The following is a 27,591-nucleotide window of genomic DNA, read 5'->3' on the forward strand; positions in this document are numbered from 1 at the left end:
GGGATTGCCAAGCCATTCCAGGAGTGGGAATTGGCCATACGTTTTCATTCGGAGGAATTGAAAGGAATGGAATTATCGCAAATCTCCATTCCTCGGAATGGAATTCGAATGGAATGGGTGATCCCATTATGCAACCCTGACTTCTATTATCACAGTATATTATAATAACTGTTCTCTGAATGTGTTCATATCCGTATTGTGACGCACAAGGTTTAAATGTTACCCATAATACGACAGTCTAGTCTATGTACCAGTTACTGAGAGCTCCGAACAAAGTCCTACCTACAGAGTGTCCCACAAATGTTTTGTCACAAACGAGGCACAACAGACCTTAAATAGGACATGAATGCTCGGTAAACCATAGGTCGAGTAGCAGTATGTTACTAGTGTGATACCTTTGTCAGACAGGCGCACTTAGGGCCTTAACAGTTACGGCCGTAAATGCATACTGTCAATAACCTCGTGCCAGACGGTCAACAATACGGCCTTTGCGACAAAACTGAGAAGGGCAGCGGCATTTGCGCAAGACAGTATACGGCATTCCTTCGAAACTGCCCAAGCCTCCTCATCAAGCGCCATAAGCAGAATTTTGCACATTTAATTCAATTCGGGAAAAAATGTGTTTTACTGTTGCTAGCCGCAACTTAAGGCCATTTTTTAATGCTGTAACCGTGAAGGCTGTGTACGTGCCCTGACAGAGGTATAACTTGCTAGAGATGGTATTATACAGGGTGTTTGCTCTAACGTGTCCAGAAATTTTACTTAAAGCGAGTGACAAAAGAGAAACGAGTGCTACTTGAGTAAGAAACCGTTGCTGTTAGTGAAGCAGTACCTGTTTCGTACTCAAGTAGCAGACAAGTAATACTTTGACAAAATGGCTAGGAATAATACTAATAATAGCAAGTAATACTTGCGTTTCTTTTATCGCTCGCTTTCACTATAACTTCTGGACACGTTAGAGAAAACACCTTGTAGATGAAGGCATTATTATTGTTGTACCGATTTCTCGCAAGTATTACGTGGTTGCATTATAACACAAAATATATATATATATTTTTTTTTTCTACCTCCGAATGGTGCCAACGGTACCGTGTACCTGAATCTGGCGGGGTTTACTGGTGAGACAGTCGACTTGTAATAGAACATTTGAAAATTCGGTATGTCCAATGTCCTGGAAAAGTATATCCTGATATGAAAGTTGTTAACGGAGTCATGTATCCTTGGTATGTGTGGTTAGATCAAGCACATATTATGCAGGGTGTTTTTAATTCGACCGAGTTTTTAGCAAATGGCAGGCGGACATCTTGCAGGACAGCGTATGCAACCACTGGACGACTAATTAGCTAAAATTCATTAATTAGCTTATTAATTAGATGTTTTCTGAGGAAATCCGAGATAGCAGAATTGGAGCTTCTCATTATTCAAACACATCGTCTTTATTAAACACACTGAGAAGCGACTGTACCATCTGTTGACCATATAGACCACTCTCTGACCGAGATAAGTCAAAGGTCATGTTGTTTGCATGCTAGATAAGTGCAAAGTTAGTTGATGAATTTTAGCTAATTAATCATCCAGTGGCTGCATAGGTATGTTGTCGTGCAGGTTGTCCACCTGGCCACGTAGCCCACATGGGAAAAGAAATATATGCAGCTCTAGTACGGTCTAGTACACAGTCAACGAGTCAAAATGTGTGTCTTATACAAAGGTGTGACCTGTATAAGAGTTTCTTTTCTTTTTTTTTTAATCACGATTTTTGGGGGGTGCAACTTATACAAAGGTGCGACTACATATGGTCCGGAAAGTATGGTAATCTTTTTTTATGCAAAAAATATACCTGTTGAATATAAAAAACACCCTGTATAGCACCCGAGAGTACCAAGAAAAATGGCATCCTTCTTCTACGTGTCGCAACACATGGCATTCAAAATTTTGAACAAAGCTTCTGCGTCCAGCGTTAGGAGCAGTTACAGCCTCGGACATCTGCACAGTTTTGTAATACCTTTCTTTTTTTTTCACATGTTCTTTGATATCTCCTATCATTGTATGTTTTACAAGGTAACGGATGCGTTGGAATATGTAACCACATAGTCCATCCATTTTTTTTAGCTTTCTTTCTATTCCGTAGTGACACCTGCCAATGGTCGATTGTAAAAGATCAACGATAACTCATCTTCCCTGTCAGATACCTATATGTGTACTCTTATTGATTCTATGTGTTTTAAACATGTATGAAGGGGGTGGTGACAGCGGTTTCTTTTGTTATGTTATTTTCAAATGTCTCTGGTGCGGCTATCTTGAGAATCCATGAAAGAGCACCACACAAGTACAGTATATACTAGTGTAGAACCATCTCACATGAAATCGCACTACTCAACTTGCATCAGTGGCGGATCCAAGGGGGGGGGGAGGGGGCGATCCCCCCCCCCAAACCGAGGGTCTGGATCCGCCCCTGACTTGCATGGGAGATAACCCATATGTGTGCCGAAGGCCATCTGTGCAGAGGTGTGCACTGTAAGCACAGTCTTCTGATGGTCAAGCTTATGGCACAGGGTCCAGTTTTCTTATTTATTTCCAGTGGTACATAGCCTCACTGGAACTTGTCATGTGGTAAAACAACTGGGACATATTTTTTTGCAGGTCTTCACTAGGTGTATTTCTACAGGCGATAGTGCCAGATAATGGCCTCTCGTGGTGTAAGTGCTTCCGATGTCCCACGAGAGGCAAGGTCGAATTTCCATTAATTTTTTTAGTTCTGTTTATGTCTGCAGCTCTTGTGGCGTTGGTTGCACATCTGGGTTTTCAGTGCAGTTTCCTAAATTATTCAGAGGCATTAGAAATGATTTCCGAAATTATTGAAATGCAATAGATGACACACAGGATATGGGACCTCGGAACTCTCGGTCTTGATTCGTGCAAGAATTTTGGTGTGACTGATTTTGAATTCTTGTACATTTTTTGGCAAATTTTGAAATGACTTTCTGTTGTGCCGTAATGGAAACAATACAGACAAATGCCAACCATGCTGAATCCGTATAGTTGTCTCCAGTGAAGTCTGCCCAGGACGCACTGATCGAAGAACACCGTACACAGGAAGATCGACCACCTCCAAAACAGAAACAGGTGACTACCAGTGTCTGTGGCATGGACAGGGGAAGACAGGGGGAACTCGATGAAATAATGAACATCCTTATACTGAAGAAACCCCAGAAGAGGGACACAGAAAAAAGGGGGAGAAGCACTATTGAGACTGAGAATGAAGTGAGACTTTGTCGTGTTTGTCCCCTCCTCCCCCCCTGTCTTGGGGGGGGGGGGGGTCTTCAGTATATATAATAAAATATTGAGGCAGCAACGGATTCAGACCCAGCTTTTTCTTTGTTCTTATTATCTATTTTTGGGGGGGAGGATGTTTGTTGACACTCGTAGCCAAGGAGGGGACTGGGTATAGAGAGAGGAAACAGTAACGTAAAACGCTAAAAAAAAAACCGGATCGGCCACTGGGGAAGGGAAACGGGAGACTGAAATAGGACAATGAAAAAATGGCTAGGAAGCAAGCGAGCTGGTGAAGATGATGCATAATGTAAAAACACCGAGACTAGGGAACACGAAGTCGGGGTCGGATAAAATGACTGAGGACGAAAGAAGAGAAAAGGGGGTATGATGAGCAGTGCAGGAAGAATGGAGTTGATGAATGATAGGAAAATATAGGAGTGCCTAAGGAAGGGAAATAGGGACATCCCAAAAGCGAGACCCATGAAACTATGATGAAAGCAATCCTACGTGTCATCGCCATCACCAACATGTCCGCTCCCAAGAAGCGAAAGCAAGCGGGGTCTTCAACTCTCCCTGTGATCCTTTATTTGTCCTTAAATACCTGCGACGGGCTTCTACAGCATCCAGCGTTTCATCCAACGCCCACGTCGAACTTTAAGACCATGTTTCACTTTTGGAAAACAACTGCTTCTGTTATTTCCATCGTGAAATCCAAAAGTGGGTAAGGCAGACGGTAAGTTGTAACCCAAATCATTGCTGCTGTCAGACAGTGCTGTACGTTTAGGTGAGTTTCAGTTTTCGCTTCGTGGTGGAGCCAGACGAGCATTAATGCTTTTTGCCACGGGAAGGGCAACTAGACATGGACTAAGACGAGTTTCCGTTTATTTCAATAATACGGGGAGACCACTCACTGATCATCTGGTTAGTAGAGTGCATATCATCCTTGCCTCCAATGACTGCTACCAAAGCTCATCATGTCGTTCAGGTTTCTCTGACCCTACCTTATTGTGTCCTTTCCATGCCGTTATCCAATAACATTACCCTCCGCTGGTGGAGCTACGTTGTAGAGAACTGTTGTGACTATTCGTCTATTAGACTATAAACAGGTTGTTGTAGTGCACAGGAGAAAACTGCTAGCACGTTCCTTGCAGAAGTGAAATACTCCGATTGGTCCGTTACAGGAGAATGCAGTTTCCACTCTACCTTCTGGTCTCTACTCTGTGGGATGTCGTGGATGCGATGTCCGACCATCCTGGCCAGGGGCACTCAGACGTTCCAAGCAAGCATGTGTGCTGTCGAGTTCCAGATTGAGGGGTATCTTGGGTGAATTCGACAGCAGAATCTGTGCAGACTGGTGCAAGATGGTTGTTAGTGGCATCTTCCTGAGTTTGAGATGTTCAGGACAGACCTTGTGTCGTCTGTTTTCTATCCGAGCCCAGATCATCGCAGGCTCCGTGAAATATTACCGGCAACTGAATTAATTAATTAAGTAATTCACTGTTGTTTCATTTTTCTTTTTTGGTCTGAGTGTGACCCAGTAGATAGTTATTTCGCTGCAAATACATTTTGCTTGCATTACTCTCTTTAGGTCCAGCACTTTAAACGATTGTCGAAGAACCCCCCCCCCCCCCCTCACTTCCATCCTGTGCACCCCCTCGCAGGATGGGCCTTTGTTAGCTCAGCTTTAGGCGCTTGTTGGTAATGATGCAGATTCGGACAAAAGTTTACGCAGCAAATCGTCCAGTGAAATGCATTTAAAGGCACTATGCCGCACTACAACATGGGTGCCGAAGTGGTGACCCCGGAGCAAAAAAAAAAAAAAAAAAAGAGAAACTACAAGTGCTCGGCTGCTCGGCATCATGAACGGTCGTGGCGTTACGTTGGGCTCTGTACACGTGCAGTTTATCTTGCATTAATTTGTGATAGAAAACTGTCACCACTGACCTGTAACATCCGATGACCCTCTAACTAAGAGACAAGTGGGGCCATTTGGCACATGACAACAGTGAAAAGGTGAAAAGTAACACAAAGACAGCAGGGGAATGTGGAACTTTCAACCTTTAATCATAACTAGGGCCCGATTTTTTTCGGGTTTTATCTGTCACCAAAAATCGGGGAGGGGGGGGGGGTAAATATCAGGTTATATTTTGCTTCAATAATTCGGGTGTAATCGGGTTGAACTGCACCTGATTCAACCCAATTGTGGTTGAATCGGGCGTAACTCTTCGGTGCATAATACACACCAGTGGACACAGAGTATCAGTGCCTTGAAAAATACCTGTCAAGCAGCATTGGACTCAATGCCCTTTTTAGAAGTTGACACACTGCACACTTGCTGGTGCTACACGCATTTTTCAACAGCTTCAACGGTTTCAACAGTCGTTGAAGACCACGCATGTAACAGGCATATAAGAGGCAGCATAGTCCCTGTTTTGACAGTTTGTACGAGCATATTTATGCATTTACCACACTGTTTCCAAAGCCCTGTGTTAGTTGTGATGACGTCGGATCCCCCTGGTCTAGCAGTTTTCGGGGAAATATCGGGTTAAACCCTGTTTTTCCTTATTTGAATTGGGGGTAAATATCGGGTGTAATTGGGTATAATCCTAAAACGTCAGGCCCTAATCATAATCTACCTTTAATCATATGATAAACGGTTGAATACTTCAACATTCCCTGTGCCTATGTTGCCTTCATCGTCTTCGCTGATGAATCTCTACACCTGTCCCTGCGTCAGAATTTTTTTCTCGATTAATATTACTAGTACATCCCTGGCAAAATTTCTCAGCAAGCCCTACATGGCCGACTCGTAATATGTATTGCTACAGCTTGGGACAGAAGTTTACGCAACACCGGGGTGTCGGATTTCTCCGTTGGGGCGAGATCCTGGCAGCAAACAAGACTGGACACGCATAGTCTGAGATGTTCCACAAGCTTTTATCCCATGCTGTAGCTTCAATGCCAAAAAGAAACAGACCGATTCAATCGCAGAAGTGGCGATCTCCCGAGTGAACTCGAGCAAGGATTAGTCGAGTGCAGGAGACTAAAAAAAACGGAGCTTTTTGGCCCACCGCTTTCCGCAGTTGCTAACAACGTGACTATTAACAAATGAATGGAACCGATCGAGTTGGAGTGCAATACACCGATAAGCAGGGAAGGGTAACGGTCATATTTCCTTCACCGTTTCCATTTTCATTGCTGCTACGTTTTCGTTTCCGTTTCTGATACCAGCCTTTCGCTTTCGTTTCCTTTACGTTTCCATTACTGCTTCCAGTAACGGAAAGGCTGTTACAGAGCTGCGGGAGGACAGCCACTCTGGCTCTGTCAGCACCCCGTTTTGCCCAAGTTCTGCTTTGGTGTCACACGTACACACTACACAAGTAATTCTACGTCGTTGAGATGCGCTCGTCTTGCAAGATTTTATTTTTTTTTTTAATGTAGGAACGTATCTTCATTCTTCAGTCACTCTAAGTCCAGCAACTCAGGATGGGCGTAACCCTCATCCAATGTCGCTTTCATAAGCGGGCGTCCTCAGTAGTATACAATAAGATAAGTAAAACAAAATGCATAACTAAAAGTCATAGGCTGCCATCCTCGTGCTATGGTGGAGTATGGATATGGTCAGACGTTGATGTCATGGAGTTACGGGAACTGGGACGAGGGATACACTCTCGGGATCCAATATTGCGCTTTGTTTCCATGCTCACGTGTAGTATTTAGAGCATTACAGGGAATGGAGTCTTCAAAATACAAAAATAAAATGAAACATCTCTCAAACGCCATCGCGCAACAGGAAAAAGCCGTTACCCGTATTCAACGCCGGACGATAATTTTCGTTTCCGTTTCTATTTCCGGAAATGGAGGACCGTGGTGTGCGTTTCCGTTTCTGTTATCGTTACCGTCCCCAATTTCAGTGATATACCGTTTCCGTTACCGTTGCCCTTCCCTGACGATAAGAACAGGTTCACTGAATTTGGTGCGGCTCCGTTTTATTCTTACGTTCGACGGAAGTACCTGAGGATACGTGTTGTCGCGGACAAACCTGTCAGTGTTTGGTACAACATACGTCTAATAATAGCAATTTGCGGCTTTACAGCTGCGCCGACATACGTCTATGAGCAGGCGTTTTCTACGATTACGCTCACAACCAACAAACAAACACCTCTGTGGGGTCCTTAAGACTGGCATTGCGCAATCGCTTTCGCCAATGTTGACGCAAGAGTTAAAAACAAGATGTGCCAAGTTTCCTCGTAATACAGCAAATCAAAAGGGTTCCTGACCCTGTGACAGAGCAAGGCAAAGTAACCAATATATGTACGTTTTATATCATTTTAATTCGTGCGTCTTGTCATTTCAGAAATGGGCTACCCAAAAGCCGTGGTGTATGGCCCGCGGACACGAATGAGCTCGACGGCCCTGCACTACAGCACCATTTTCGATTCCTTACATCAATTTGGGCTCCACTTGGGGAACGTGGATGGAGCCACTAATGCTTATGTGTGGATAAAATATAGATATTTGCTAGAACTGCAGATGTGTGCTGTTTTACGCACACTTTATGGATTGCAAATTGTTATATTTCTCATCCACAAGCCGCGAATGGAACGACGTACCATCTAGTATTGCAACCCTTACGGACCCTTACCAACCATTACGGACCCTCCTGCCTTTTGCAATTCAGTCCCTTTTTTTAAGTTTGCATTACAAACATGTGCTGCACTGGATTTGCGCTATTTTTCTCTTTGCATACTTTTCCTTCTTATACGCTAGTTTCATGCGAGCTCAAATTTGCAGTTTTGCTGCTAGCACTGCTCACATTTGTCAGTACTGTGTGCCTCCTTTGCACATGTCATATCTTTACACACTTTTGGTTGTAGTCTGTTATAACAGTGGCGTCACTAGGGGGCGTGCTGTTCGCGCAGGGTGGCACAACGGAAAGGGCGTATTTTTGTCTTTGTTCAAGAATAGGATGCTGGTCATTTGAGACTTAATGCATTACTTGACTGCATTTCCCCCAAGGGTTTGATTGCTTGATTTATCTTTCTAGGTCTCACTAATGCTTACTGGTAGTGGTTCATAAAACGCTCTTTATCTTTCCTATGTTGTGTTATATTTTCTTATCGGATGTCTGTTCTTATCTTGCCGATTTCTTTCGTCTTACAGGCATCAACGAAGGAGAACATAGCGGCTCGCTCCATGGGACCCAGAGTGTGGCATCTTGTTTCCCTCTCAATTGGACCTCGAGGAAACACAAAAGTGGGGGAAGTTGTACGTGTGCGAAGCGGGACTCGAGCAAAATCGGGACTTGGAAAGCCATACATTAGAGATGGGATGCATCCGGATTTTTTTCGAATCCGAATCGAAGGGAGGTTCTGCAAATCCACGAATTCTACGACGAATCTCGCATCTTTCGAATCCTCTCTTTAAATATAGCGTTTAAAACGCCGAGAAAAAGAAAAAAGAAAACCCATACTGAAAAGTGTTTTGAAACAGAATATGATACACAGTGATGGCCAAACTACATGATTGTAGTTAAGGAGTAGTTATCATCTACTTGCAGAAATGTAGTGGCAACTACTAGTTAAATTACTATTTTTCGAGTTTCTAACTACATTAGTTAATTTACTGCGGGCACCAAGTACTTCCGATTTTGCCACAAGCTTTACGGCACGATTGTGCTTCCAACTTTTCCCTTGAGCTACTTGTTTGATGAGAACGGAGGTGCAGAGCAATTGTGCCGTGCATGCGTACTAAATCTTCACTTTGATCTCTGCTTGTGATTCCTATTTAGGTGTCCAAGAACACTATAGAATAGGATGGATGTTGACGGACAACGATAAATAGTTATCAATGTAGTTAAAGAAGTAGTTTTAAGTATGTCCTCTGAAAAGTAGTTGAACTACTAGTAGAACTACTCCATCACAAATAGTTAGTAGATATAGTTAAACTACTGTAGAAGTAGTTAGTGGCCATCACTGATGATACATTTGTTTAGTGAAAAACAAATTAAATAATAGTTCGGTTTCGGGAGAAAAGATATACCCATATAGTTTTTCTCAAGAAGTACATAAATTCGCGAGTCTGAATTATTTCTATAAAACTAAGTATGAATCAAAGGGCAAAATCACGTTACTTTTAAACTTGTAATGTAACAGTTCCTTCCTGAACTCTTTTGGTCCAGAGCAAACAAACAAGCAAGGACACACAAACAAACAAGGAAACACCCTTCAGTCAATAAGGCTTTCGGTGGACTCTGGAGTCGCCAGTTTGAAAAACAAACAAACATGGTTGGTGGGTTCGAAAGATTCGAATCGCCGTTTTGGGAGCTGCGATTCAGATTTCCGAATCCCTGCCCTCCCTGAACCCCTCGAATCCCTGCCTAGGATTCGTGGATTTGGTTGGCACATCCCTACCATAAATCTGTGTTATCTCTGTGCCAGATAAATATAAAATCAATCAATCAATTGCTACCATAAATGGACAAGACAGTGCACGCATACATATGCTGTTTTGTGCGCTGTTTAAATCACCTGGTCTTTCTTGTCATTGTATTATCAACTGATAATTGTTACCTGATATCTCTCTATCTAATTTGATATCTATTATGAACCTGCTTTTAAATGCTTTTAATTTGCTAGCCTGTCCGTTTCAACCCATGCTGCGCAATGTACTGAAAGTGACGGTGCACAGGGCTGGACAGGCCGATCGAGGTTGTTTTCAATTCAATTTCAGTTCGTATAATAACTGTAAAAGAGAAAGCACCGCACTGATAAGATATCTTTCGCCACCCTCGATATACTTGCACTCTGAGTATATGTACTGTGCTGCTCGAGAAATTGCTGTCGGTCTATCTTTGAGTGAGTGCTTTGTTTTGAGTGCCTGTTTTTATTGCTTTACTTGGTACGCTGCTCAGAAGGCTGATGGTGAATGGTCATTTTTGTGCAGCACACTGTGGTGTGGCAGTGTTGTAAAAAAGAGAAAAAAGCAGAAAATTCAAATTGAACTGTCGAGGGATTTTCTCGGGACTTCCTCCGAAAGGTGGTACCCCGTAGAGGTGGTGTGAGGCCCACATCTGCAGGGGTGAGGGCTGTGTTTTGAACTTTGTATTCCTTTTTTTTTTACCTTCTTGGCTTTATTTTGATGTTTTACCTAACTCTTGACTACAGGTTACCGAGTAACGGCTTTTCTGCTTTCCATTCTGGCTGTGCCCTGCTTTTTTTTTTTCAACTGAACCCCCGCACAGTGCTTTGACCTCCCTGGTCAATTCACTCTTTTGCAACCTGTTGATGGTCACATGACTGTAATAGCAAGTTATAGTTATATATACTACTTCTGCGACATATAGTATGAGCACCTAAATTTGGGCATTTGCTTTCTGTCCTCAATGCCGAAAAAAAAAATTGATTTCGTGACATGGGATAGATGCAGATAGACACTGCTCCCAAATTTTGGTGGGAAAACAAGTGCCCGCGACCAGAAAGCCTCGCTGTGGCTAGCGTTTCCGGTTTTCAGCGACAATGTTTTCCGGGATATCACGAGGCAGAGCGAAGAATCAACGACAAAGAAAAGTTATCTTGTTATCTAATCATGTTACAAGCCAGTCCAATCTTGCGCAACCGTAATCTGGTTTTGCGTTGAGTTTTGCCATGTTTCGGGAGGTCTAAAAAATTATGATAACGGGAAGACCGTGAATCCCGGCTACGGCTTAGACATTGGGAAGCATCCCAGACAAAAAAATAAATAAAAAATCAATCAATCAAAACAAATCAAATACAGTCAAACTCCTTTACAACGAAACTCAGGGGACAGCAAAAAAAATTCACAGTAAAGGTATTTTCGTTAAAGAGGATGTCCATTATTGGACCTATAGGGCTCCAGCGGGACCGCAAAAAAATTTGCTGAACTGGTATTTTCGTTAAAAAGGTGTTCACTGTAAAGGAGTTTGACTGTAATAAAAACACAAAAAAATCAAATCAAATCAAAAACAAATCAAATAATAAATAAAAACAATCGATGAATCATCTTTCGTCTTTCAGGCATGGAGGCAAACGCAGCGGCGACATACTCCGAGTACGCCCCGTGCGGCGACATCCTCGCCGTTGCAGACGACGTCGGGGTACGCTCCATTCCCCCGCGGGAGAGGAGATACGGGAGCCGACCCAGTGACCGTCCCGGCGGGAAGCCGTCCCCCGCCAAAGAGAAGCGTTACACGTGCCAAGTGTGCTCCAGGAAATTTGGGGTGAAGCAGCACATGGAGAGGCACGTGAAAGCGATTCACGTTGGCGAGAAGAACTTCGAGTGCGCCACCTGCGGGTACGCTTTTCGGGACAGACATGACCTGCGCAGACACGAGGCAGTGCACTCAAAGTGAGCGCCGCTCAACTTCTCCGGCAACAGTGTGCTCACTAAGAGCGACATTCCCCGCAACAAGCGGAAGACGCGAGAAATGTCACAACTTTCCGAGCGCGACCGCTCAACGTCCAGTGTTCTTGCACACTGCTAACACACTGTCGTCTGCTAACACACTAACGCAACACTGTTCACACGTACACTGCTGCAATGTGTTCATGCACCGTGGGGAATAGTGTCCTGCGACACAGCCAAAGATATCCTGTAGCAGACGACGGGAAAGATGCAGACGGTGTCGTCTTTTTGTCTTTTTTATCCCTGCCCAAATTCACTCCGTCTGGTCGCGCTCCGCCGCGTGCTTCCGTGGGGGATTTCACCTCCCGTCCTTCTTACTCCGCGGTGCAATCGTAGCCACTTCACTGTTGTGCACCGCGTTGCTGTCTTGAAAGCGGAGACTCCTCTTTGCAATGATATGCCATTTGCATTATTTTGCCTATGGAGTAAGTCCATTTTGCATTGCAACCTTGCACTGTAATGCACAACCAGTTTAAGATTTACCAGGACTGAAGCATCACCAGACATCTAGGCAACACATTGCTCAACCCACGTTGAGTAATTGCATTGCATGCTGACACATGAAGTCGCTATCTTTGTGACAGAAAATATAGATGCCTCGGTGGTGAAAAGTAGCTAAGAGTATCTGTACATCAGAGATAGTAGCCGCCCAAGTTTATCCTGCCATACGCATTCAAGTCAGTACGAGTACAAACAAATAATACAAGAGGCTGCCTAGCCTGAACCTACCTTACCTTAACTCACTGGATAATGTTGAAACATCTAAGGTTGCCTGATAAAAGCAGATACTTTCTTCCACACATAGATACCAAGATTGCAGCAAAACACCACTAAACATCACAGGTGATAGCATCCCCTCTATTCGTTTTGTATTTCTATTTTTTAAACCTGGTTTGGAGAAAAACTTGATAAAACGTCACAGCAGATTGCACCCCCTCTGTTTGTTTTGTGGTATTTTTATTTTTTAAACGTGCTTTTGATAACCAATAACGTGATTTCCTAAATATGTTTTTGTTGAATTCGTCTAAGTAAACTGTGGCTGTCTAAAATATTTAGGATATCCAAATGTGTCACTGCCCTTCATAGATTTTTCACCACAGAAATTACCTTTTTTTTTTAATATTGTCCACTTATTTTTGTTGCATGCACTGGTGTGAACACATCTTTACTTTGATCACGATTGCGACTTTGGCACTCGTTCTGAAGTGTATGCTGAGTTCTTCACATCTTCCATCGGGAATAAACCGACGATGTGCATTGTCACTAAAAAAAATGTTGCCTCGGATACTTTGTGACTCTTCACTGTACAGCACAGTAGAACATCTTGACGTTAAAACTGGTCGGTCTGTTAAAGCTCCCTAATATATCAGTAGTGTAACTTGTATCGTACACAGCTTATAGTCAGGGCATGACGTTTTAGGGTTATATCCGATTACACACGACACTAACCCCCCCCATTTCAAAATAAGGAAAAACTCTGTTTAACTCGATATTTCCCCGAAAACTGCTAGACCAGGGGAATCCGATGTCATCACAACTAACACAGACCTTTGGAAACAGTGTTGTAAATGCGTAAATATGCTCGTACAAACTGTCAAAACAGGGACTATGCTGCTTCTTACATGCTTGTCTATTGATGTGCCGTGCGTATTTTGCGGAGTAAACTGACGATCTACACCGGATTTAACCCGATTCAGCCATAATTGGGTTGAATCAGGTACAGTCCAACCCAATTACACCTAAATTATTGAATTTTACCCCCCCCCCCCCCCTCACCCGATTTTGCTGACAAATAAGGCCCGAAAAAAAAATCAGGCCCACTTATAGTTAGGGCGTAACTTTTTAGTGCTATACACGACTGCGCCCGAAGTCCCCCTTTCCTCTCGAGAGTGAGGAGGTATGATGGCACGTCACCGATGATGGCATAAGGAGACTCGTAGCAGACGACATTTCTCTAGGCCAATCAGCGAGCGTTCTCCTTATAGCGTCAGCGCGAGGTTCCAGGCAGATCACATGCTAGTACTGCTCTTCACCACCGTTGCGCACGGTCGCTTTTTGCGGCATATTTTAGATTCAATTTCCGCGATAATTATGACTCTGTGGTTTGAATTACTTCGCATGGTGCATCTACTGCACATTTCCCCAAAAGCTGCTGGAACACGGGATCAGAAGTCATCGCAACTAATGCAGAGCTTTGGAAACTGTTTTATAAATGCATAAACATGCCCATACAACAAACTCTCGAAACAGAGACCTGCCTCTTATATCCCTGTTACATGCGCGGTCTTCAACGACTGTTCAAACCGTTGAAGCTGTTGAAAAATGCGTGTAGCACCAGCAAGTGTGCAGTGTGCCAACTTCTAAAAAGGGCATCGAGTCCAATGCTGCTTGACAGGTGTTTTTCAAGGCACTGATACTCTGTGTCCACCGGTGTGTACTACGCACCGAAGAGTTACGCCTGATTCAATGTGACTCAACCAGAATTGGGTTCGATCAGGTTCAGTTTAGCCCGATTATACCTGAATTATTGAAACAAAATACTGTATAACCCAAAAAATTCTGGCCCTACTTATACAGGGTGTTTCAAATAACGTGTCATTCAGACTTTATAAAAAAACGGGGTGACGGAAAAATACGGGGTAAAACGGTGTGGCAACTGAATTTGCCATCTTGCAAAAATATTTTCATTTGATTTTAATAAAAATAAATTGAATTTCTTTAATTGAACTCAAAAATTTCCCAAGTCAACCTAACGTTTTTTTTTACAAAATTTGAGAGCCCGTAGCGAACTTAGTCAGATCCACCAAGAAATCCGCTCGATATTGCAAATGGAACTGCCCAAAAAAACTCTCGAAGTTGAGGCTTCAGAGTTTCGGGTATTCAACAGTGCACCAAATCAGTCAGAAAAATGCCCGAAGGGCAGGACATGCTCCTGCCCCCATGAAGCTAGAACAGTTTATCCAGTTTATCGCTGGACCGGCGTGCAGCACAAGACGCGCAGATAACAAGGCAGGTGACATTCCACCATACGTTGATAAGCGGCAAACAAAAATGATTCCGCCTCTTTTTTCCCGCCCTGTGTTTTTTCGACCTCCTATCTTTCATGGGGGCAGGAGCATGTCTTCCTCTCCACAAATATTTGCATCTGATTTGGTGCGCCAATGATTTCCTAAAACTTTGAAGCCTCAATTTCGGGACTTTTTTTTGGCAGTTCCATTTGCAATATCGAGCGGATTTCTTAGTGGATCTGACTTAGTTCGCCACGGGCTCTCTAATTCTGTAAAAAAAACGTTAGGTTGACTTGGGAAATTTTTGAGTTCAATTAAAGAAATTCAATTTATTTTAATTAAAATCAAATGAAAATATTTTTGCAAGGGGGCAAATTCGGTTGCCACACAAATGCCGTTTACCCCGTATTTTTCCGTCGCTCCGTTTTTTTATGAAGTCCGAATGACACGTTTTTTGAAGCACCCTGTATAGTGTTCTTTGTAATTGTAATTGTTTATTGCTACATTCCGATATGGTACTACTTATCTCCCTGTTCCACATATTACCTGTGAACGGCAATTCCAATACATTTACTGCGGCACTCAAACCAACCATCTGAAGCTTTGAGATTGTCATGCCTTTGTGAATTGCCTTTACCATAGAGAAGGGAAAAAAGGTGCCTATGGCTGTTTTAATCGGGGCCTCAAGCTCTCCTCATTTTATCCCTACCTTTATTATACGCTGGTTTACCATACAAAATAAAAATCACAAAGATCTTAAGGGTGCAGAGCAAGGCGCAGGCTTGGCATATGTGCCAAATTATATTCCGAATGGAAAAAAGCTATACCTATGGAATTGTCTCCGTCGACTCATTATTGTCATCAACCACGATGTACACATCGTCAACCGTGACCCTTTCCTCTAAATTACACTGAACGCCTCACTCTTTTTGCTTGTTTTGCTTCTTTTACTTGTTTTCGTAAAATATTAACCTTTTCATCACCACTTTTTTTAAATAATGTAGAACTATATGTGTTTACTTGTTTTTAGATACTTTGAACTACGTGTTGTTTCTTGTTCATTTACGGGTAACAGTGTACCACGCTTTAGGCTGATAACTGTTTGTGGACATTGGCACATAAAAATAAATGAATAAGTGATCATCATCATTCATTCATCGTCATTGACATTGTTGTTTGCTACACCATCATTCTGTCATCAATGACGATCATCAATTTCATCATTGATAAAGTTGTTGCTGTTCTCTGTCGTGTCGAACTTTCTCAAGAAGTACAGTGCTCGCAACTTCCAACCAATCTCCTCTTGCGGTGCCCTCGCTCCAATAAGTGTTAGACTGGCGGCGAACATCAAAATCAGTACTGGGTCTGACCCTTGTGCATGTCCATGTCTGTTGCCGGCACTGCAACGCACAGTAAAATTGACATAGAGCAAAGTTATGTGAACAGGCGGGTCATTTGCAAGGGCGTCGAATTGTCACCTCGGTTGACGTGAAATTGGAAGGATTTAAACCCGTTCATCACTGTGCATTGCAGAAATCACTGTATTCAGGGCCGGAGCTGTCGCAAAGCGAGTTTGCGCCCAGCGCAGGGTGAAGGTGAATCACCCCCTCCTCCCACACCCCCCCCTCACTGCCGTCGGAAGCTCTGTAAGCAAAGGATAGAAAATGCTCATTCGCACAGCCGGGATTGTAAATTCAAATTATCTTTATTTCCCGCTTTATACTTTATAAAGAAACTTGCTAGGGCCCGCCGTTTGGCGCCCCCTCTGATGAGGGCGCCCGGGGCGGCTGCCCCTCTCACCCCCGTATCGCTAGGGCGATCGCAGTGATGACCCCAATTTAATTGGGAACACCAAGCACTTGGGTACTCTATTCTAAAGCTCTATGACAGAGAGTTCAGGATATAGGGTTCGTAACACCCTGCAGCCGTAAAGAAGAAGACAAAAGAGTTGCCACCGCATATTGCACAAAACACTGTTTGGATTTTGGTGAGAGAGGCGGAACCCGAGACGGGGAAGGAGAGAGACGACACAACAAGAATTCTCGAACACAGCAAAAAATTTTATTTACCAGAGCTCTATATATTCAAAAACCTCCGGAGAGGAGGAAGAGGAAGGAGGGAAGGCTTGCTTACGCAGTTGCCACGTGTACTAATCTCACAGGTCTCCCTGAGCAACCTACGCCAAGTGGTCACCCATTTTGGTCACCCACATTGCCCCCCCCCCCCCCCCCCCCACACACACACACACACACACACACACACACACAAAAGGAAGGAAAAACAGCAATCATACGTAAAACGAAGGAGGGGGGGGGGAGATATTCTTGAGATAACTGAAAGACGACTGAACTTCACAAAAAAAAAAAAAAAAAATCATTTGAAAACATGCAAGCCGGGTGGCTCGATGCGGGCGGGCAGTACCCCTCATCCGGAATCTTACCTACTTTTGGTAGTGCATCTGGTAAAGGGAAGACAGGGGTAAAATTCTTCTCCCCATGAAAATACTCCATAGAAACCCTCCCGAAGGGCTTTTGTTCTTCATCCATCCATTGCTTGACGCTGTCGCATCACGATCGCCATCAGTTACATGTCTGCGCCCAGGTGCTGTGGAAAGACAGAGACGCGGGACCTTAAACTACCCTTTAAAAGCATTTTCTTGTTACTAAACCTAAATATGTGTGACCGAAGAGATACTGGACTACTGCGCATTAGGGAACGGTTTAAATTCAACAGCAGGATGGTAAGTGGTCGACTTTCACGGCGTCTTATCATTGTTTGTTCGCCTCGCAAAACCGTTTTGGGAAAAAAACAACTGCTTGCGTTCTAGCGATTTTTGTCGTGAAGGCTACAGGAGGTATCCCAACGTAAAGCAGACATTAATTGAATTCAGGCGCGCAGTTTTTTGAAAACTGGAGACTGTCACCCAGGCCGCAGCTGTGTGTCAGACAATGGTGAATCAGTGACGTGATTTTGACTACACAAATCAGCTTCAGATCAAAATCAGTTTGAATCAGTGATGGGCACTTGAGTACCAGATACTCAAGTACTACTTTTGTGAGCACTTGTACTTTACTTTGTGTACATTCTACTATACTTTGAGTACTTTGTATCGTGCTTTCCCATCAAGTACCGACTTGAAGTGCAAAAAAAAAAATGGAAGCTATTAAGCAAGTTCTAGAAGCAGTATTTTTGAACAAGAAAATTGAGTGCTGTCTTCCTTTTTCATATAGTGTACCAAGAGATGGAAGGATGAGTAAATCGGGAAATAAAAATACTTTCCACTAGCACAGCTGGTTGCTTGAGCAGCTGTAAGCCAGCTAACGAAAACACCTCACCTGAAAAGCTCAGGATTGGCTTTAAGGTGTATAAATGGCTCGAGGTGCATGTGGCTCAAGGCAATGCAATAGGCATCTCATGCTCAGAGCAGCAAACGTTAAACAATTGGCCAACAGAGAGACGGAGTAGGGTTCGGATCCCAAAGTCCCAGGATTTCAGCATAATATTGTGTCTCGAGATAACAAATTTTGGCTTTCTTGACAAGAAATATCCATTCGTACGTGTGAAATGGAAAGAACAATGTCTCGATAAACTTCTCGTTTCAAGTGTCCGCTGCCGGAAATATATCATGTGCAATCAAAAACCGAATCAACCTCGTTGTCTATGACACGTGACAAAGAAGTTAGTCGCTGGCGCATGTGAATCATGCAAGCCGTGGCTTAGAACAGCCCTGAAGTAGTGTTAAAACTCATAGGAAATCAGAAGCAGTCTGTAAGGCCGAACAAAATATTGCAGAATCATACTCTTTCTTGTTCTTTTGATCCTCATGAGTACGTATACATTCAAAAATGAAAAGAAAAAAAACAGAGAAAATGTTTTCAGAAAACTAGACTCGGCTGCTCCAGACCAGAACACAACAGTTGTTGTGCATGAATAAAAGTGGAGAGGAGGCACCATTCTATGTTTGCGACATTGCCCTGAAGGTCCAAGGTAAACGTCATTGACTCACACAAGCGACATCCTCATGGAATATACCGGTGGAAGAAAAAGCGAAAGCACTGCTCACAGATGCTAAGTTCCATTCCATGTTATGTTGAGCATTCACACGGTACGGAATATCTGGAACTGCACACTTAGCAGCCTCTTTCCTGTCGTCTGCTACGGAATATCTTGTGGCTGTGTCTCAGGATATTCCCCACGGTTAGCAGTGTACGTGGACACTGGAAGCTATGACGTTTCTCGCGTCTTCCGTTTCTGCAGGGAATGTCGCTTTCGTGAATACAAAGTGATTGCAGCTGCCACGTAAGTACCAGTGCTGGAAGTCATGTCTTCTCATGTGCTGTTAACCGCAGAAACCACCCTGGGGTGCAGCCACAAGCAGACGACAAGAACAGACACATTCTAATGCAACGTCTGTATTCCAGCACGATACGAAATCTCAGTGCAATATGCGGCGAAACTTTTGCCCCGCGAGCAGCTCTCTTTTACTAGAACGTTCTGTGGGAACGACGGAGCAACAGTGTCAGCTTCATTTTAATTACGATGATCGGAAACGCACCTTATGGACGACTAGAAATGCGTGCTGCATCGCAGTGTGAGATAGCGTGGACGTGGAGGTACATGCTGACCTATGCGACATCCCGGGGCTGTGAAAAGGGTTTGGGAATGTCCCAGAATGCCACTCCTTGGGTAAGGGGGGTGGGGGGGGGAGGGCAGGGGCTCCGCAAGGGGAATGTATTTACATGCTTTTGACAAACTGTTGTGCAATCGCACAAAGTTTTAGGTTTATCTGTAATTTTTCTGTATTCAATTTATCTGTATCCTCCAGATTTCTTGTTTTCTTTTTTTTGTCAGGGTGGCCGCCTAGGAGTGGTTATGAAAAATAGCACGTCCATGTTGGGACGAAAGCAATCTACGTGGATACGAGACTATGCGCTCAAGGTGTTGATGAGCAGACAGCATAAATACCTGGACCACACAGTTCAAAGATGAGGTACGTTCTACGTTCTGAAGTTGTTAAAGGAGTACTGAGCTGATCTCCAAATTTTGTTTTGTTTTGTTTTGTTTTGTTTGTTTGTTGTGTTCTGCAACGAATAAGATGAGCTCTTACAAAGTAACTACAAGTGCACAACTTTAATCAAATCTTCCAGTCTCGAAAACAGCTTGTTGGAGAACGAGTGAACATCCGATGTACTACATCCCCTAAACATCTGTGCCTGCCTTCTCTGACAGTTTTTGGACTTTTGACTATGCAGCAGGACTGGCCATGTATTTACAATACCTTGTATTATAATAATATTACTGTAGCACATTTTATATTTGTATTATGTATTATAATACGGGTTTCAGAAAAGTATTTGTATTGCGTATTATAATATGCAAATTTCAAGTCTTATAATACTTCAGTAATACTTCTCTGATTTTGACATGTTTCTTTACCCCCTATGTGCTACCAGCGCGGTGATAATCGGGCCAGTCTGGTCAGCACGCCCCACGTTTTAGGTAATCCACTCTTTGAACACCTGCTCCTCTGGGGATTAGTCAGTGTACTCTCTCTGGTCATAAAATTCCTGGGGAAAAAAAAAGAGGAACAATCAGAAGTGTTTCTAGCTCTGCGTCCATGGTTAATGTACACACCAGGGCCGACTTCGACTTCTGCTATGCAGGCGGGAAATTTTTTCGCCCCCTCCCACGCTTGCAGGCGTTGGGGTTCAGCTCAGGAGGGACAATTGCTCTCAGTCCTGGCTAGTCTTAAAATCCACAGGTCCTAGACGTCTCGTGGCATATTCAATATGCAAATATCCAGGGGGGGAGGGGAGGGGAGGTGGTTTCTTTGCTGTGGCACGTAGTTGGGGGGGGGGGGAGTGGAGAGGGAAATCAAATGTATGTTTTTTGGGGGTCGGCGATTGCCCAACCGCACTCCCCCTGGATCCACCACAGACTCAAAGATTGAATTTTTGAGAAAATGTTATTAATTGAAATTTGAAATGGTTATTAAAACCAAGTAATCAGTAATGCATCTTTTGTTTCGCACAACAGGCATCGTAAATTGTGAAATAAATATTGTGTACGTCATGGGCTTTTCAAAAAGTTATGTATTCCTTTATTTACTGTAATGTATTATAATGCAGTATTATTGTTATGTATTATAAATACACGTTTTCAGAAAGTACTTGTATTAGTATTATAAGACCAGTTTTTGTGAACTATTTAGTATTAGTACTATAATACAGAAAAATAGTATTACTGCCCACCCCTGCTATGCAGTTATAGTGCACCGCAGCGGAACGAAAACATTGTGCATAGTGACAGATGGAGAGCTTGACGAACGAGACAAGCTTTCGAGCCATGTTAAGTGTCACCTCACCTCATTGCTCTTTTAATAGATTGATTGATTGATTGATTCTTTTGTTTTTTTTTGTGCAGAAGCAACGAAGGCCTCTTTTAATAGGGTTGAGAGACCTCGACATGCGTAGTTCATTGCATCATATTCACATAGTGCAGCATGCCAGTGTACTGAGGAAAATACTATATACTTGCTTTTCTATGTATCATAGCCTGCAGGATTCCGACCCTCGAGCAATCTTCCGTGTCCAGCGTTGTACATGTGAGAGCTTTGGACAAGTCTGTTCGTTTTCAGGAGCACGACATCTTCCGCAACATCCTCACTCACTGCTGGAGACGCCTGCCGTGAATGCAGTGCAGATTTGCTACATCTCTATTGCCAGTTCACATCGCATGGAACACGTCGTTGGGCTTGTTGATGAAACAGAGATGCCGGATGGTAAAAGACAAACTCACACATTGGAACAACTACAACAACAACTTTATTTCGGGATGATAAATGTGGAGCTTCATCGCCGGGGGCGACGCTCTACCCCATTGCTGGTGGTGATGAGAAGAACGAAATAATGAGCCCCCTTCACAATAAGGATCGAAGTCCCATGGTATCCTGAAAGGTCAAGAGAGCTTTGAGGGCAGAGCATTGGTGGGCTGGATGTGTCCAGGGCACAGGGGTGGCATCCAATATATTGCTCTTAGACGAAAGCGTGCCGGGCGAACGCAATGTATCCTGGACAGGTCCTGGTCTCACGTCACAGCAAATGTCGTGGCACACGTGACCTTAAAGATGGCGGCGCCCGTGATCGGCAGCCAGTCAGTTTTTAAACAATGCAGTTGTTGTTGTTTCTGCGTTCGGTTTTGGATGTCTTTCGATCACGGTAATTATTTTCATCCGATAATCTCGTAGTAAAACGCTCAGTTTTGCACATAAACCCTTGTGCTGTTGATGACCTCCAAAGATGTGATGACGAGCGCGCGTTAAGACTCACTGAGCCGATGCGATGTACTTAAAGTAAGGAGAAATGGGCTACCATGTTGCGGAAGAAGCACCGCATAGCTTACGCTGGCAAAATACGTTCATCTCTTGGGTGTTACGACGACGGAAGTATGTCGGTATGCGGCAAAACGACACGTAAACAAAGTCACATGACCTCAAAATGACGTTTTATATGACGTGCGACCAGGACAAGATGGCACTGTTGCCAAAAGCACCCGCTTGAGGGTAGTTACAACAATGGCGGGTTTGTGTCACCCCTGTGGTCCAGGGTGGTCCAGGGGCAATTTTATGAAAGAGAGGGGGCGAGAGTCAAGCAGATTGAGAGATCCAGAAAGTGTTGTTCGGGAAGGTTGGTAGTGTGGGCTAGAGCCCTGCATGAGCCCGGCCCCCAACCCGGCCCGCGAGCTGGGTCGGGCTTGTAATTGGCTGTGTGCTCCGGGCCAGGCCCAAACCGACAAAGTACGTCGACACTGCGGGCCGGGTCCGGGCCGACCAAAGGAGCCAGCACGGCGGGCCGGGTCCGGGCCGACAAACATGTTTCCGTGAGTAGGGGTCGACCCGGTCACACAGCTATATCCACACAATGGAGGACTATTATTTCATATCATCACGTGCTTGCGTCATTCTTCTGCATAGTATTTGCAAAAACAAGCAAGGGACACTGCATTATGCGTATGATTCGACCCTCTATATCATTCTCAAAGCCACTTTACATTGCTCCCGACTCCTCACGTATTCACGAACACGTTCACAAAGCTTGGTGAGAGGGGTAAGGACTGGGAGGAGTTTGTCGACGGCATCCTCAACATCTGCAAAACTTGTAGAATTAGTGTAAGAACTTGTGACAACAAGCTAAGTGCGCAAATTCCAGTTGGGTTTATCTGCACGCACCCTGTACATGGCACCCATCGGTGTATGGGCAGGAAACTCCGGAAATCTCGCATTACAGTAATGTGCCGGAGTGTAAGATGAACTCCTTGTAACCTCTCTCTCTTTTCATTTCTCCTTCTGTTGAGAAGAATAAAGTGCATTATTTTCACTGCAGTTGATTCTCCTAACGCCATGTGAAACTGAAACGGTTCGAATGAACTGGTTTTCGAACCGTTATTCTTTAGCTGCGGAGCTGAACTGGGACTGAACCGTTTTCATTGAACCAGAACGAGAAATTGCGCCGGAGCCTCTTTAAAATACCACCTTTAATACAATCTTTTTACTTTTAAATACTAATCCTTAAAATGCCATGCTTATTCAATACCTGAGCCCGCACTTCATACAAAAATAATTAGCCAAGCGGATTGTTGGCTGATGCGGAACAATAGTGGCGTCCGCTTCGTAGATGGGTTTCTGGATGTGACCGTCCCTTTAATGGCCCAGGACAGGCCCCGCAGGGAACCCAGGTGGGACTTGGGAGAGATTCCCGCAACTCTCACCTTTCCAGTTGACAGGGATGCGTTCTGTAGTGTATCCTTGCCCGGTCACTATGTGCCCGGTAAGCTGACCAGTGGTGTCACTAGGGGGGTGCGGTCTTCACCGGGTGATGCGACAGAAGGGGGTGACGTGCTGCACCAGTACCGCCTCCTCCTCTCTTTTTCTGTGGTGATGTGACTCCAAAAACAATGTAAGAAGACCTCGGCGAACATGTGATTTTTTTCTGCGTACGACATGATACTGTTATTCATCGTGTATCGCCTCGGATGGAAAGGGACACATTATTGGGTGGGGGGTGGGTGACGCATACCCTAGTGACGCCACTGAGGATAACTGCTGCTCTTTATATGGTTTAATAATGTTTAGTCTGTGTGTTTATGAATGTTTTTACTTATGAGCCTGTGCCCGTATTTACTGATAGTGCAAAGAGCAATCATTTTTCTCTTACAGGTATCATTTGACGCTCACATGGACTGCGGTCGATCAAGTTTTTTATTGCTCGTAGAGATGCTTTCTGTTGTGTATTTTGCCAATTTTTTCATGCGTGCTCTGATGCCTCCTATCGCCTTATGTGTAGGGAGTGACTTGTTTGGGTTAAACCCGATTCCCCCCGGTTATTTCCCCCCGAATTGAGCTCCGACCAGTTCGGGTTAAACCCGATTTCTTCCCGAATTCCAATCACTATGAAATCATCAACGTTTCCACTGAAGACGAACAAAGGTCGCCGCATGTAACTCATGTAAGAATGGGCCACTTACGTTGCCAGCAATACACCCATGCGTGTCAGTACTGTCTATGCCCTCGTGGATTACTGCTGGAGAAAGAGGTTAGGAAAGGACCTAATAGACAAGAGGAGAGACAAGAACACCCCATAGCATCGGAAGGCACAATTATCACCCGATTTCTCCCCGAATTACAGATTTAAAAGTAGCGCCCGATTTTCAGTTCCCCTGAATCTGAGAAAGTCACTTTTTTAAGTCACTTAAGTCACAAGTCTAAGTCACACTTTTAAAAGGTCACTCCCTACTTACGTGTTATGAAATGTCTGCTACTCTTTACGTGAATGGCAACCATGTTGCCTACCCCGTTCTTTATTTTTTTATAAATTTTCTAGCCTGTGTCCACACTTACTTAAAGCACAATTATCTTTGCCTTACAGGAATCCTTTGACACCCACGTCGACTGCTCTTCCAGAAGATTTCATTTGCCCACCTTTTTGTGATACCTTTTTTTTTATACATTATTTCATCGCTCATATCACTATGTGGTTTACATTTAAGATGACAGCTACTTGAATGTTTTCCCTCGCATATTTGATTGCTTATTGATACGCCTTTTGTAGTTTACTTTGCCCATGTTTAGCTATAGGCCTGTTGTTGACGTGTTCTTTGGTAGACTTGCTGATGTGTTCCTGCCACTATGTTCTTTAAGAAAAGAGTAGCTACAGCCTTTGTAACTTATAACCATATAGTGCATCCATATATTTTTTTTTGTGAGTGTGTATTTTTCTAGGCCCCATGAACATATAACTGGCTTTATCAAATACTACCCTTCATTGATTTCCATGTTATCTTGTTTATTAAGTACAATTTATTTATTTATGTTTTATATATTTATACATATTATGTACGTACCATTAATCAGTGATGGCCAGTAGTTAACTACATGTAGTTAAACTACCTGATTGTAGTTAAAAAGTAGTTGCAACTACTTGCAGAAATGTAGTGGCAACTACTAGTTAAACTAATATTTCGAGTAGTTAATTACAGTATCGTTAGGTTACTGGCATGCGCCAAGTACTTGCGATTTTGCCGCAAGCTTTACGGCACGATTGTGCTTCAGACTTTTACCTTGAGCTACTTGTTTGATGAGAACGGAGGTGCAGAGCAATTGTGCCGTGCATGTGTACTAAGTCTTCACTTTTATCACTGCTCGTGATTCATATTTAGGTGTCCAGGAACACTATAGAATGGGATTGGTGTTGATGGACAACGTTAAGTAGTTAGAGATGTAGTTAAAATACATTGCAGTAGTTAAAGTAGTAGTGTTAACTACCTCCCCTCAAAAGTAGTTGAACTACTATTTTTAACTACTCCATTGCACTGCTCCACCGTGAAGTAGTTAGTAGTAATAGTTAAACTACTGTAGAAGTAGTTAGTGGCCATCACTGCCATTAATAGTATTTACTAATACTATTACCCCTCATCCTTTTGTACCTTATCTTGTTTTTTTTATCACCTATCCGCTCTTATCTCGTTGGCTACCTTTGCCTTGCAGGCGCCACGGAGGAGCGCGGAGCCAGTTGCGCCCTCTGCGGCAGCATTTTCGCCTCCGCCGAGCACCTGAAGGAGCACTATGCGGCCAAGCACAGGGGCAAGGAGAGGAGGTACCCGTGCCGTTTCTGCGTCTACTCCAGCCCCAGCCTGAGTCACGTGAGGTCGCACGAGACCACCCACACCGGAGACAGGCCGTTTGTGTGCCACGTGTGTTACAAAGGATTTGCGTGGAAGCAGCACATGGACAGGCACGTGAAAGTGATCCACGGAGGCGAGAGGCACCACAAGTGCATCACGTGCGGGTACACGTTTCGGGACAAGAGCCACCTGCGCAGGCACGAGAAGGTGCACTTGAGGCAAGGGGGTCCGTTGTAGACGCCGATCCGCGAGGGTTGGAACACCGCGAAGGTGCACTTGAGGCAAGGGGGTCCATTGTAGACGCCGATCCGCCAGGGTTGGAACACCGCGAAGGTGCACTTGAGGCAAGGGGGTCCGTTGTAGACGCCGATCCGCGAGGGTTGGAACACCGCGAAGGTGCACTTGAGGCAAGGGGGTCCGTTGTAGACGCCGATCCGCCGGGTTGGAGCACTGCGCAGGCCGCGTTATTAGCAGGGATCGGAACCGTTGTGTTTTTTTGGGGGGTCCTTTTTGGGTCCAGGCTCTTGCATATCGGTTCACAAAAATACTCCAAAAGCCGGGAGACGACGTACTGTATAAGTAGGGTCTGACTTTTTCGGGTTTTATTTTTGGCCAAATTCGGGGGGTAAATATCGGGTGATATTTTTCATTTGAAAATTCGGGTGTATTCGGGTTAAATCCCGTTACGGCATATTCTGTCGTCAGGAATTCGGGTGATTTTTTTTTGTTTAATAAAAATTTGTCTTAACATGGAACTAATGTTTAGCAATGTAATCAAACTTTATTTTAATGCACGCTTATGAGTGTGCCACGCCCCAGATGTTTTCGGGTAGATTCGGGTTAAACCCGAATTTTACAGATTTCGTTCGGGGGGTAAATATCGGGCGGATACGGGTTTAACCCAAAAAAGTCAGACCCTATGTATAAGTAGTAATTTTCGCGAGGACTTAATTCGTGATTGCATTTTTTTTTCGCAAATTCGAAGTTCCCCGAAATATTCTTATATCCTAAATAAAAAAAATTGAAATTTTCAGTAAGGAAATTTACAAGCAAAGTTACTCATCGACACCTTTATTACAGTATGGCAATAACTTGAATATTGAGAAATGCAGTCACTAATTGTTTCACACCACAAATTTCTCTAGTTCACTCACCGATGCGCTCATGCCTCCTGGTGTGTCAGGAGTGTAGTTGCCGTAGGGTTCTCGGTTCCGTCGTTGAAGCTGCTGACTGAAAGCTTCGCAGGACACACTGGCATTCACGGAGGAAAACGAGAGCTGTTCACCTCTGGTCACGAGCACCCCGGCATCACGCAGTCCGCGCACGTGGTCTTTGGTTAAGGACAGTTGCGACGACGTCGGCTTAAAATAACGTAGCGACGGCATCGCAGCTGGTAGTCGCAGACGCACAACAAAAACTACGGTCTTTACTGTGAGAGTACGTCCACCAGCATCACAGCAAGAAGGGCAATGGGCCAGTGACCTGAATACCGTCACGTCACAGACCCCTCCAGTCAAAACCCAGAACCAAAGCCCTTTGAGCCGGGAGGGCAAGCCAAACAAAGGCTGTCATCCGGATGCCCTGTTTTGTATTAGTGTGTGGTAGGGATTGCTCTCCTCTCCGGAATTTTCTAGAAGCACCAAATTCTTCAACCAGACCAGAGAACATTCGCGAAATTAGGGTCCCGCAAAATATTCTTGGGAGGTTC

At 44.1% G+C, this 27,591-nt stretch overlaps 1 protein-coding gene across 1 annotated transcript; it reads left to right on the forward strand.

Annotated features, from left to right (window-relative positions):
• The first annotated feature begins 23,406 nt into the window (after window positions 1-23,406).
• Window positions 23,407-26,120, forward strand: LOC135374861 (zinc finger protein 738-like). Its single transcript, XM_064607787.1, has 2 exons — window positions 23,407-23,530; window positions 25,747-26,120. Exons 1-2 carry the CDS (start codon window positions 23,407-23,409, stop codon window positions 26,118-26,120), a joined length of 498 nt encoding a protein of 165 aa, XP_064463857.1.
• Window positions 26,121-27,591: the final 1,471 nt, after the last annotated feature.

This window comes from Ornithodoros turicata, unplaced genomic scaffold (genome assembly GCF_037126465.1).
Source record: "Ornithodoros turicata isolate Travis unplaced genomic scaffold, ASM3712646v1 ctg00000783.1, whole genome shotgun sequence".
NCBI classification, from domain to species: domain Eukaryota; kingdom Metazoa; phylum Arthropoda; class Arachnida; order Ixodida; family Argasidae; genus Ornithodoros; species Ornithodoros turicata.